This window comes from Leucopleurus acutus (genome assembly GCF_964270905.1).
Source record: "Leucopleurus acutus genome assembly, chromosome: 18".
NCBI lineage: Eukaryota > Metazoa > Chordata > Mammalia > Artiodactyla > Delphinidae > Leucopleurus > Leucopleurus acutus.
The window spans coordinates 3675367-3688891 of record NC_139160.1 but is presented as its reverse complement, the minus strand read 5'-3'; the positions used below and the strand labels follow the sequence as shown (position 1 = coordinate 3688891).

Below are 13525 nucleotides of genomic sequence, written 5' to 3'. Positions count from 1 at the left end.
TAAAAATAAATTAAAAAGGGAGGGGACCACCATAAAACCAGGAAGCACGGTCTTTCATTTCCAGACGCTCTGATCATCCCTCACTGTCTCAGGTCCCTCAGAGCTGTACTGAGCGTCCTGACTTCCAGGCAAAATGGGCTTCTCATCCATTGTTTCAAGCGCATTTGCATCTGTTCCTCGCCCCCACGGTCCTCAGATGCCCTACAGCCACACGCACAAAAGCAACATTTCTCTCCAGCAGGGAGGCCCCACCAGCCTCCAGCGCCCCCTGGCCTTCGGTGGCAGGTTCCAAATTACGAAAAGGGATCAGGACAGAGAAAAGACACGGAATATCATGATGTGAAGACAGACGGTCAGGGCTCTGGGGGGAGGTGCACTCGTGGGGACAGTGAGAACAGATTCTTTGGTCTCGTACAGAAACCAGTAGGAGGAGGGGGCAAGGCTGGGGAGACCTGGGAGAGAAGACCTTCCTGATGGCAGGGCAGTGGGGCTTGCCCTCAGACCGGCTGGGCATCCCCAGCGGGCAGGGTCCTGCAGTCCGGGCAGAGACGCATGGCATCACCAGGGCCTTCGGGTAAGGCAGAAATGCCAAGGCCACTTGTCAATGTGACAACGGTTATTCTAACTGGACCAGGCTCAAACCCACAGGAGGCGCTCCTCAGAGACTACAACAGCGAGGAAGTTCAAAGCATCTTGATAACAGGCTTCTGAGAAAGTGTCAAAGGAAACAAGGTAGGAAAAGTGTATAACCGTAAAACCTAAGAACAGGCAGCAGAGAGAGGATGAATCCAGCAATATGCACTGAGCGCGTAACAACCACACGCGAGGCGCGGCCTGAACACAGTGCTTTCAGAAACGGGAAGCTCCGCTCTCACCTTTCAAGTTGTTTGCTGCAAAACTGGGCTGGTGCTGCTCGTCCTTATTTAGTTTATTCTCTTTATATCGTGCTTTGCTTTACTGCGCTTCGCCAGATACTGTGTTTTCTACAAATGGAAAGCTTGTGGCAACCCTGAGCTGAGCAAATCTACTGGTGCTCTTTTTTCCAGCAGCATCTGTTCACTTTGTATCTCTGTGACTCTGTGTCACGTCTTGGTAATTCTTAAAATATTTCAAACCCTGGACAGCAAAAATGACCGCCGCTGAAGGCTCAGGTGATGGTTAGCATATTTTTAGCAATAAGATATTTCTGATTTATTTGTACCTTTTTTAGACACAATGTTACTGCACACTTAACAGACTACAGTATAGTGTAAAAATAACTTATACACGCACTGAGAAACCAAAAAATTCTCCTGACCTGTGTTATTGCAATATTCGCTTTATTGTGGTGGTCTAGAAACAAACCTATAGTATCTCCCAGGTCTGCCTATAATTTGCCTGACTTTCAAATCTCTATCAAAACTGGACCTTCTATAGCCAGTAGCCAATGGGTTGTTAACAATCCCACCCTAAAAACCCTTCCCAGATTTCGAGAAAAGCCAGCAGGGGCATCTGGTTAGATCTTAAAACAAAAATTGTCACAGCACGGTCCCCAGCCAAACTCAGCACCGACGGTCCCTCAGGAAAGAGGCATCCAAACCCCACAAGACTTGGAAGCTGAGAGCATCCTTCCGGAACAAAGGAACCAAGTCCCTGGGACCCTTCTAACATCCCACGAGCTGGAGGCCGAGTGTTCCATTTTACCTATGTGAATATGACCAGAGACCCTGGCTTTGATCACTCTGATCTGCTCAGAAGTCAATAAACAAAACAAAAATGCAAAAACCACTAACCGCCTTGTGTGCAGTCTGTGAGTGGACAGTTGAATGTGTATTATTGTTTTGCTTTTTTTTTTTTTCCCCAAAGCTTATTCCCATGAATGGTTCTTTCACGTAAACCCAGGACTCAGACAAGTCAGAATATGAATCTCGGGCAGCCTCCGTGAGCCTACCTGCAGCATATGACCGCTTTGCACGAGAGGGCCAAGTCCAGGAAGCTTCTCCTGACCTCGAAGGACAGCGCGTACTTCAGGGTGTGCCCGTCGATGATGAGGGCCGCGTCGTTCTCCTTGCCCAGAAGACTCCCAAGGTCAGCGCAGTGCTGAGTAATGGCTGCCCGCGTGGCCTGAAACAAGGGGGGGGGGGCGGACGTGTCACATTTTAATAAATCAAAAACAGAAGCTTTTAAAAAGCAGAAAGAAAGGCCCAGAAATCCAAAGTACGTTCCTTAAAATGAAAACATGCCCATTCTAATGTGAAACATACAGAGCTCAACTTGGCATATTTACACATTAAATGACACTGGCCTGCCCTCTGGGTCTGTGCTATGGGTGAAAACATCCCCATCGTGAAATTTTTTTTTAAGCTTTTTTTTTTGATGTGTACAATTTTTAAAGTCTTTATTGAATTTGTTACAATATTGCTTCTGTTTTATGTTTTGATTTTTTTGGCCCCAAGGCATGCAGGACCTCAGCTCCCCAAAGAACCTGCACCCCCTGCATTGGAAGGCCAAGTCTTAACCACTGGACTGCTAGGGAATATCACATAGTGATAGTTACATTTGATATTTACAATAACCTACTCTGGTTGCCGTCTATCCAAATTCTTCTCCATTGGAACTTTAATTGCTTAGGTTCTGATGACTATCTTTCTCTCCCCTCCTTTACACTACAGACATATTCTTCTTGGTGTCCCCTAGAAACAGGAAACTCCATAAAAACAAATACATTCTTTGGGAAAAGGTAACGTTGCTGGAGCTTAAATGCCAAGCATCTCTCAGTTCACACAAGGTCACCTTTAAAGCATCCCAAAGATATTAGAGGCTATAAAAATAACACAAAAGATGAATTTCCATTCTCTGCTGAGATCTGCAGATTAAACCATTTCCTCCATGTATCATCAGAGTAAGAAACGAACTGATAATTTTTTCATGTTACAAAAAATATCCAATAAATTAAACTGCCAATACGTTTTAAAACATTGCTACCAACCCAAATAAGTGCTTTGGTGTGATGTCTACGATCAGATGGAATTAAAGCATAGAACCACTTTTGAGATTTAAAAACAAGGACGTTCTGATCTTCCAACGGAATCTGTGATCACGAATAGGATATCAAGTTCAAATATAATATATAAAAAATTTTTGGTTCATGATAAAAAGCCTGCTTAAGTTAATCAGGGAAGCACATAGGTCAGCTGAAATCATTCCGTCTGGACAACTGTCCTTCGGTTATTAAGTTATATTTACGTCTATCATCTGGTAACATAAATTACAATTAAGAAATATGTGGGGGCTTCCCTGGTGGCGCAGTGGTTGAGAGTCCGCCTGCCGATGCAGGGGACACGGGTTCGTGCCCCGGTCTGGGAAGATCCCACGTGCTGCAGAGCGGCTGGGCCCGTGAGCCATGGCCGCTGAGCCTGCGCATCCGGAGCCTGTGCTCCGCAGCGGGAGAGGCCACAGCAGTGAGAGAGGCCCGCGTACCGCAAAAAAAAAAAAAAAAAAAAAAAAAAAAAGAAAGAAACATGTGGAATGAACAGGGATTCTTCCAGCCCTCGTTAAACTGAGGATCAGCTACCATCACAAAGTGAGAAGCAGAATATACTATCTTACTGCTCGGTTACCCTTTAAACAAGAGACTTTGACAATATTAAAAAGATGCACCTAAGGCACAATTGGGGTGCTATGGTTAGGTGGCCTGGGGTCTGGTCCCGACTCTCCACTTACTACCTCTGTGACCTGGGGCAAAATACAGAACCTCTTTAAACAGCAGTCTTCTCGAGTGTAAAACAGAGCTAAGGATGCTCACTTCGAATACTCACTTCATAGCACTTTTCTTATGAAAAGTGAGCTACTCGGAGTAATCTACTTGGCATATAATTAGCATCCAGTAAAACCCATTCCTCTTCCTGTTACTATTTATTCATGAAGAACTTCCTACACCAAGGAAAACACACACCTCCGCCACTTCAGACAGTGAATAAATGCCCTAAGTGACAACGCCTGCTTTGTCAATGCAATAATAGAGGAATTGATAAAATAATGCTCTAAGAAAACAAGTTAAATTGACTTTTACTAAAAATAAAGGACACTTTATACTTCTTACTCTTGGTTAGTTGCGTAATCCCGAATCTCAAACAAAACATCTATGTTTACTTTATCTGTGCAAACAGCCTGCCCTTTAGAGTTTGGGTAGAGAAGAAAATTCCACCCACTTAGGGAAACCCCAGCTTGGCAGCCTGGGGGTGTCACCGGGGGAATCAGACAGGTCCGGGCAACTCTGGAGGGCGTGCCTGCCGGGGTCCAAGCACAGCAGACAGAAAACCCTCCTGGGAAACGTCTCGCCAAAGCAATCAGGCCGGTTTGCAGATTTGGTCCACGGACAGCAAGCCGGCGCCGTGGCAGAGGCTCAGACCAGCCCAGGGTCCTTCGAGGAAGAGGCTGAGGGCACAAGTCCCTGAGGTGCGCAGACCCTGTCTACGGCTCTTCTTTATGGGGACACAGCACCAGTGGAGCTACGCAGAGACAGTGATATTACGAAGGGTACTTTCTCTACTTGGGATTATTTCTGGAGTGTGCATGAGGACAGACCGGACACTGACAGCTCTTCTTCCTGGGGGAGGTCCAAGTGTTGGTGGTTGACCACCTATCACTGTGGGAGGCTCGGGCATGATGCGGAGGGGTACCACCAGAAGAAGCCTGAGCAAAGGGAATATGATGGGAGAAACATGCTGAGAAAACTATGTTCCTGATGTTACCAAGGCTGTTGCCCCAGAATCATACCCCTGCCCTTCCCGGGAATGGAAACCAATAGCTCTTATCTAAGTTTCAGGAGGAAGCTGACAAGAACTGGTTAGAAACATCTAGGCCCAAGATGGCGGAAGACTTGACTGCCAGTGGACTTTGAGCCTCACTGTACACTCGTTAGCTGCTAAATGACACACCCACCAGTGCCAGGACAGTTGACAGTTGCCATGACAACTACCAGAAAAACCCAAACGACGACTGAAAAGGAGTATTACGTCAGTTCCGGGTCCAAACACATCCCTATTCCCGGATAACCCCTGAATATTCCTGCTACTCTTTCCAAATCCCTCCCTTTCACTCTGACCCTCCTATATATTTGGTATACGTGTCAGCTTCTCAACCCAGTTGGCCGCTTCTCCATTCTTTGGCCATTCGGTAAAGCTTGCGCTGTCCCAGTTTCAGCACCAGTCTTGTTACTGGCTGTGCGATCCCTCTTCCTCCCTCCACCCCTCAACCCTAGTCTCCCCCTCCGGCCACATGAAGACACAGCATGAAGACAAACCAGGAAGAGAACGCTCATCAGGCCCTGGATCTGCCGGCACCTTGATCCTGGGCTTTCAGCCTCACAGCCATGAGGAGTGAATTCCCAGTGTTTAGGCCACCCAGACCATGGTACTTTTGTTACAGCAGCCCGAGCTGACTAAGACGAAAGGTCACTCCTGGAACTCACTGGCGAGCGGATATAGAGATGAAAGGACCATGTAGGTACAGTCAGTGCGCAAGCAACAAGCTGTCACGTTTACTGCGTGGAGTAAGGTTTCTACTTTCACATCGTAACTGCAGGGACAGCATACACAACACGGGAGACGAGGCTGTGAATGCATGGCGGGGTTGGGAGTGGCAGGTGGTCAGGGCAAAGCCTCTAGGAGCAGGCGATGCCCATGGGGGTAATGACCCCTTGGCGGTGCTGAACTGCACCCTGTAGAAACATGGCGGCCAAGCTGTCCACTTGCAGTGAGAACACCAAACATTCCTAAATCGCGCGACACCGATAAAAGAGACTTCACATTTATATTCCATTGACCGGGCACTTTCTCACACGCTGGTAAAGAGTACAGTACATTAATAAATGGGTTCAACTGAACAATTACATGAGTCAAACCTATTACCGTCAACCAACCAAGATGTAGTTACTGAAGTTCCTACTATGCTCTATGGTATCTACCCCCATAAGTCCTACAATACAAGCAGGGTGGCAAACACACACACACAAGAATGAACTAATCAAAACCTAATATTCTCCTGATGGGCAGACTGTAGACCTCACCAGGATCATACCTTGCCTGGTGTGGCTCATTTTTGTGTTTAGCTGGAATTATACTAAATTTTAAATTCTAGGAAGGCAGAAACTCCTTTTGCCAAAAATCTCTGATCACGAGAGCGCAAGGCAGGCGCGCCATACATGTGCTGACTCCCTAAATTAACTGATGTGTCTAAGCTACGCCTTCACTGTAATATCTTTAAGAGATTATTTACTGGTCTTCGAGCATCTGTTTGTCCGACCTTCCTGTGGGCTATTCAGCCTTCCTAGTATATTTTTACGTTACATCTTCCTTAAGAACGATCGGTCCTTGATTCTTCTTATTCCATGTATCCTGGACTCTTTGCCTTCAATGTCCTCGAGGCCTAACCTTCCCCCTTACCTGAACCATCCTGTTCTCCCGGCAGTTCATCTGCTCAGAATCACACCTGTGCCTTTGAGACTGAAAACCTTTCCTACCACTAAACTCCCTCCAGATTCATCCTTCCAACTCTACCCTTGTCTCCAGCCTCTACTTTGGTCTTTAATTCCTACGTTTTCAATGCCCACTCAGCAATAATCTTTCTTTGATCAAACCCAGACTAGCGCGGCCCACCACACATGTGTGGCAGAATATAGGTCCCTTCTGTGCAATTCTCGAGCAAGCCAATCGGAGGTGTTAATATCCCAAACAGTTCCTTATTCTCAAATGGACCGTGGTTCAAAAGTCTATTGGTGAGTTAGTTATTGGGCACTTAGACTCTATTTTCCCAAAGGAACGACGTTACAAAGTGTGGCTGGATCCCAGGGCCTGTTAATGCCTACTTAGCCCAGTTGCTAAAACTTATACTGCAGTCTCTGATTTTAATAAAACACCGACTACGGAAGTTACCATGGACTTGGCTGTTAGCGGGGGCACAGGGAGCTGGGGCTGGGACTTCATTTCCTGAAAGTTACGAAACATCCCGAAATTCTTCATTAGAATTTGCCTTTTAGGCATTATTATGAAAAAATATATTTCCAGCTTAGCATACATGTTCTTCCATTTTGTTTTCCTTCACAATTGAAAACACACATGACTTAAAGCCAAAAGTGGGCAACTCTGAGTAAAGGCTGATCTCTGAGCCACGCCAGACACTCTTCCCCAGACATGCTGTACGATGAACCCTGCGCCTCTTATCGGTAAGGTCAGCACTTGTCTCTGCCTTGCCGGGTTTTTAAATAAGATTCTATAAACACCATAGACAGTGCTACCCTGTGATCTCGGGAAATGGTTGTCTCTCTGCTGATTCACAGATCAGAGGTTCCTCTGATGGCCCCTGAGCACAGCTGAAGCGCACCCCGCTCAGCCTACAAGCAGATGGGACCTGGAAGGCAGTTCTACTGTTAATCACTTTAGATTCAATAAACAAAGCGGGAGAGACAACCCTTTCTAGAACCCGGATGCATTTTTACCAATTTGCAGATAGCAGGAATCTCTCCTCAAAATTAAACAGTGCCGGCAGCGGTGAACCCTGTCGAGGCAGGTCACCGTCTCCTTCCCCGAGCTCGGCAGTGTCCGGAGGAATTTCTGAGTCGCCGTGGTAGCAGCAGCTGCCTCAGCCCTCACTTTGATGTTCTGCAAATTCCAACGGGCGCAGAGCTGACGATGCTGAAAAGCCAGGATGGCTCGAGTTTCAGGAGCAGCAACTCAACCAAATCACACCCAGCCTGAAAGTTCAGGAGCAAAGTACCTTCTCCTGAATGAACCTTGGGCCTGTGAGCCTCTAACGGTCATGCTCATCCTCTAGACCACAGGTTCAAGAGAAGAGGAATCTGTAGATAAGAGGAACCTACTAAATGTGTCATGTTTCAAGGACTTCTTATAATACAAATCATTTCAAGGAAGATGAGATTATACTTCACAGGCATGAAGCAAACATCCTAAAGAGATAATGGGGACTCTTGCTACAGGTACCCAGGTGCCTGCCTGGTACCCTCAGATCACCTTTTATCACCACCCCCATCAGGCTTTTCTCTACACTGGCTTTCTCTACCTCCCATAGAAGGTTTCCATTTCTGATTAAAAAAAAAAAAAATTATCTTCTCAGTGGAGACCTGCTCAATTTACTGAATTCACACTAGCATATAACCTCTACAGAAGTCGTTTTGCTTTTGTTTTGCTTTTGTTAATCAGCTTCTTTGAACCTCTTCTACAATGAACATACAGAAGACTTCCATCACCCCAAATGTCCCCCTGAGCCATTTTGCAAGCACTCCCCTCCCCTCCCCCACCGCCAGCATCCAGCCATCATCGATCCACTTCCGTTACTATAGTTTTGCCTCTTCTAGAACGCCACACAAATAGAATCACAGTTGCTAGTCTTTTCTGTCTGAACTATTCACTTAGCCGAATCCTTTGAGATCTGTCCAAAGTTTTTGCCCTTATCAATAGCTTATTCCTTTTTGTTTCCAAGTAGTATTCCAATGTATGACTATACCACAACTGTCCACTCACCTGTTATTGTACATTGGGGCTGTTTCCAGTTTTAGGATATTCCAAATAATTCTGCTATAAATATTCGTATCCTAGTCTTTGTGTGAACATGTTTTTATTTTTCTTGGGTAGATACCTAAATTGAAATTGCTCCGTCATACCGTCTACACAGATACATGCAGAGCACACGCATGTTTAACTTTATGGAAACCATGAGACTGTTTTCCAAAGTGGCTGCACCGTTGCCTTCTCAACGGTCCCGTCTGAGCATTCTAGCTCTGCCGCCTCCTTGTCGACACTGACACCAGCGGTCTGTTTAACTTCAGCCTTAGATAATAATGGCTACGTTGTGTTAGATTTAGTAGTTTTAATTTGCATTTCCCAAATGACTAACGGTGTCAAATCTCCTTTAATGCTTAATGAATTAAATGGATTTCTATTTGCTGGGATTGCACGGCATACAACTAAGCACAGTGGAATAATTTACGTAATACACGGGGAATTTTTTTTTTTTTTTTTTTTTTTTGCGGTACGCGCAGTGGTCACTGCTGTGGCCTCTCCCGTTGCGGAGCACAGGCTCCGGACGCGCAGGCTCAGCGGCCATGGCTCACGGGCCCAGCCGCTCCGCGGCATGTGGGATCTTCCCGGGCCGGGGCGCGAACCCGTGTCCCCTGCATCGGCAGGCGGACTCTCAACCACTGCGCCACCAGGGAAGCCCACGGGGACTATTTTTTATATAGGGTAATAACAACCATGTACGGAGGCTAGCACCAAGAATCTCTCTTTAGGGCTGGAGACCCTATTTTTTCAGTTCCTTCTTTTCTTTTTACATCTTCCATCTCTCAAAGATCCACATTTTCCTGGAAAGGCATCCCCGGCAAGGTTAGAAGAGAGATTCAGTAAGTGGGGCACGTGAAAGAAACTGGGCAGCAGCTGCTCACCAACAAGTATCATTTTTAAGAAAGAGACCATTTATTCCCTTAGGCTTCTGAGCCTAGAAAGTTTGAAAACTATCAATCACCACTATTTATTGAAAGAAAATTTGACTAACAGTTGTGACAGGGCTCAAATCACCGAGGTTAAAAACCTCCCTGAAAATATGTACTTTCTTTCACTTCTCAAAGGATATTAAATAGCACACCTAATATGCTTAATTTATTTTCTGCCACAAAACTAGATTTTGATTTTAGCGCCAGGAATCCTTTTACATACTAAACAAATGTGTTCTTGCATAGCTGTGTATAATAAGATCTCAAAAATAATGCAGATGCGTGAAAAAGCGTTTGCTATTTGAACCTCTACTACGGAATCTTTTTGCAGTTTTTGAGAAAGGAGATAACCCTTTTTAAGAAATGATTTCAAAGTGGGACCCTCCCGCAGGAAGAATGTGACATCCCCACTTGTGAGGGATCCCTCAGCTGCGTATAAAATGACCCTCTCTAATTCCACGGAACAGTTGCTTGTCACACATCTGTCCAGAATGGATCTCAGGAAGTCACTGTCTATTTTGGGGACACAATGAATCACATTTAAAATCATCACACTAGATAAACAGCAAGGTCCTATTGTAGAGCACAGGGAACTACATTCAATACCCTGTGATAAGCCCTAGTGGAAAACAATATGAAAGAACGTATGTATGTATAACTGAGTCACTGTGCTGTACAGCAGAAATTAACACAACACTGTAAGTCAACTGTACTTCAATAAAATTAAAAATAAAGAACTCATACAACAGAAAAAAAAAAAGTACTGTCAGTGATTCTGAAAGAGTCACAAATAACACATTAATCTCTAAAGTACCTGATACACTCCAAGCTTCTTGGGCACACCCCTCCCAAAAAGAATCATCACACTCACCAGGAATAATTTGACTGTCAACATAACAACCTCAACTTAATTACTTAATTTCCTGACCTTTGGAGATTTACATTTTTAACTTTTAACATATCTATATTATATATCTATAATATAGTCATTGGTTTAACTATTTCTAAAGTGGCCTTGATTCTTGGACGGATTATAAAGTGCCCAAAGCAAACACAATGGTGATTGAGTTTAGAAATTTTAAAACAAAGTACTGCAGAAAAAGTTGCTAGAGTATTTTTAATGAACTGTGTGATTAAGTATGTCAGCTAAACTTTGGCCAAGGAAGACAGAGTGCTATTAGTCTCACACAAGAAGATAAAATACCCCAACAAGGACCCACTGTATAACACAGGGAACTATACTGAATATTTTGTAATATTGAGTACTACAATACTCAATAATAATAATAAGGGAAAACAATTTGAAAAAGAATACATACGTATATATACATATACATATATATGTATGTATAACTGACTCACTTCGCTGTACAGCTGAAACTAACACAACACGGTAAATCAACTATACTGCAACTAAAGAAAAGATAAAATACCAATTGCAAACTAAAGATCTACATTTGCTCCACAGTGACAAATGCTAACATCTGTTAGGCCCTCATAGGGAGCACATCGTAGGTACCACAAAATCACCTCAATGCTTGACCTACTTATTTGCTGTATGATAAGACCAATTTCTTAATAAACATATGCTAACTTTAAAAATAAACCTTATGGATGCCATGTAAGAAAATAAACATGATAATATTAATTTCCCAACGTTGGGTTGATTTAAGCTTTTCACGTTACTATTTCGATAATACAGCCTTTGCACTTCCTACTTCTAAAGGCTTCTGGACTCTTAGAGGGATTATAATGTGTCCAGACTGTGTTTAGACCGGTGTGAACAACAAAAACAGTAAAAAACCAAAACATTTCTGAAAGAGAAATAGTGAAGGCAGATCATGGAAGATCCCCAAATGCACGTGTGGCAGCAGCAGGCTGTGCTGACAGGCACTGAAGGGTGTAGCCACGCGAGAAAATGGGCCCTTGGGCTCCCATCTCGGGTCCATGGAGGCGAAAGCGCGGGACACGAAGGGCTGGGCCTCGCTGCCGCCCACATACTCCCCAGCCACAGCTGACCCACCCTGGCCCGGTTCTGGAAAGAGCCTGTCCACGGGTCCTCTTCAGTTTTCCTGGAATCACTGTCGTTGGGGAGAACAGGCTGTCACGTGCCTACCAACCTCTGCTCTGTTAGGGAAACATCTCACGTCGGCGTGGGACACTGTCACACACTTACACACTTCCTAAACGATCGCCTCCAGTCGGAAAAGTCAGGGGCATGTTCCATGACACACACGTCTTCAAAATCAATAAATAAAACCCATGAATCAGTAAAAGTGTTAGGAAAGGTCTCGTTTCCACGGGAGACCTCCACACTGATGACGGAGCGGGGAGGAAGCCTCGTCGTGTTTCATCTGGGCGCCTGGCCGAGAGGCAGACCCCACGACCAGCCAGGGCGGGCGAGGGCGGGCAGCCTGGGACACTCCTCACCAGGCTCTCCACAGACTGGCAAGGACTCAGGGTTATGGAGATAAAGTTGACACTGAAATACAGAGCAAGGACAAAAAGCCTTCGTGTCACCTTCACCCATTAAGGGTCTATTATGTGCATACGCTTCTGGGGGTAGAGAGGCCCAGAGACAAAGAGCGAGCCTCACAGACGACACACAAGTGCCAAGAATCACCGCGTGCGCACATCCAGGCCGCAGGACTGAAGGCCCGTGAGGCGCGGGGGCCCCAGGCGTGCATTGGGGTGCACCGGGGGACAGGCCGGCGGGCTGCACTAGGGGGAAGCAGGAGGACCCCTTCCCAGAGCCCGCAGGGGGCTGACGCGGGCTTCTACATGTAAGATGCCCACCGGATGACACGCGTGCAAGGCGCGAGGAGGACACAAAGCAGCTAAGGGGCCTTCACGTGATGAGGGTCTCGCCTTCCTTGGGATGAGAGAGATAAAACCAAGAAAGGCGCTGAAGCAAAGCACACGCGGTGCTCGCTGAGCAGGCGGCGGCCGAGAGGCGCGGCGGGGCCGAGCGGAAGCCCCTCGGCAGGTGGATAAACTGGGCATCACCGGGAAAGGCACGGGAGGATGGCGGGGGTAGCCCGGGATTGGGGGTCAGAGCAGAGCGGATTTGGTTTGAGAGGAAACCCCTGTTCCCTGCGAGACCGCGGCGGGCAGGCCGGCTGGATGGCGGGGAACACCCGGCCTTGCTCTGGGGGTTCTGCTTCTCGGAAGCCACGCCAGCCACTGCGCCCGCAAAGTTCCCACGGAACATCCGCAGCTGATTCTGTGTGGGTCACATGACCTCTCCATCCACGCTGCCCCGAGAACGGAAAGGAAACCATCTGGGCAGTTTCCCTACTACTCCTCAGTGAGCAAAGGCAACGAAGCACATCGCTCCGCAGGTGCTGAGCTACGGCCGCCGCCCCCCGGACACCGACCCGGGCAGAGCCATCGTCCACTGTCGGCTGAGAACCACCTCCGCTCCGCTTGGTCCCCGGCGCGCATCGGCACGTGCCCGGGGTCACGGGCTTCCTACTGAAGCTCTGAGAGGCCTGGAGGCGTCAGCGTCCTGCACCACTCACACCTTCAGTAAGCAGGCGTGGATGTGACTGAGACACGGCCGTGCGCCCAGATCCAATCTCCCTGGGGACAGGTAGGGGGCACATCCACGGGTGCACGTGCCAGGGAGGAAGGTCAAGCAGGGTCAGGAAGCAGGAGTCCATCGGAAACTGGACATGAGGGGCCAGTCAAGGAGACACCAATTTACAGGCCAAAGCACAACAGTTTCCGCTTAACTGGACAAAAGGTCCCGACAGTCCGTTTGAGGCCAGGAAATATAACCCATAGGTGGCTTTTAGGTTATTCATCCCACTTTAAACAAAACAAAACAAAAAAACCGTTTCACCCAAAATTAAAAAAACAAAAACGGGCAATTTCACACGAAAGCTCTGATACCAGTTTCTCGTGAAAACTACAGCACAGGGGACCCCTGGGCCCACGTCCTGCATGGCCGCTGCGCCTGAGATGCAGGAAGGAGCTCTCCTGGCTACGACGCCTCCCCTCCGCACCGACTGCCCCTCAGTACCGGGCACTGGGCAT

At 46.9% G+C, this 13525-nt stretch overlaps 1 protein-coding gene across 1 annotated transcript in view; it reads right to left on the bottom strand.

The window, feature by feature from the left end:
* The window catches only part of ATP8A2 (ATPase phospholipid transporting 8A2), a 526430-nt gene that overhangs the window by 278956 nt on the left and 233949 nt on the right, over positions 1 to 13525 (bottom strand). Inside the window, exon 25 of the mRNA XM_082859361.1 lies at positions 1931 to 2103. Within this exon, the coding sequence (XP_082715487.1) occupies positions 1931 to 2103 (173 nt within the window). The remainder of the gene's footprint in view (positions 1 to 1930; positions 2104 to 13525) is intronic.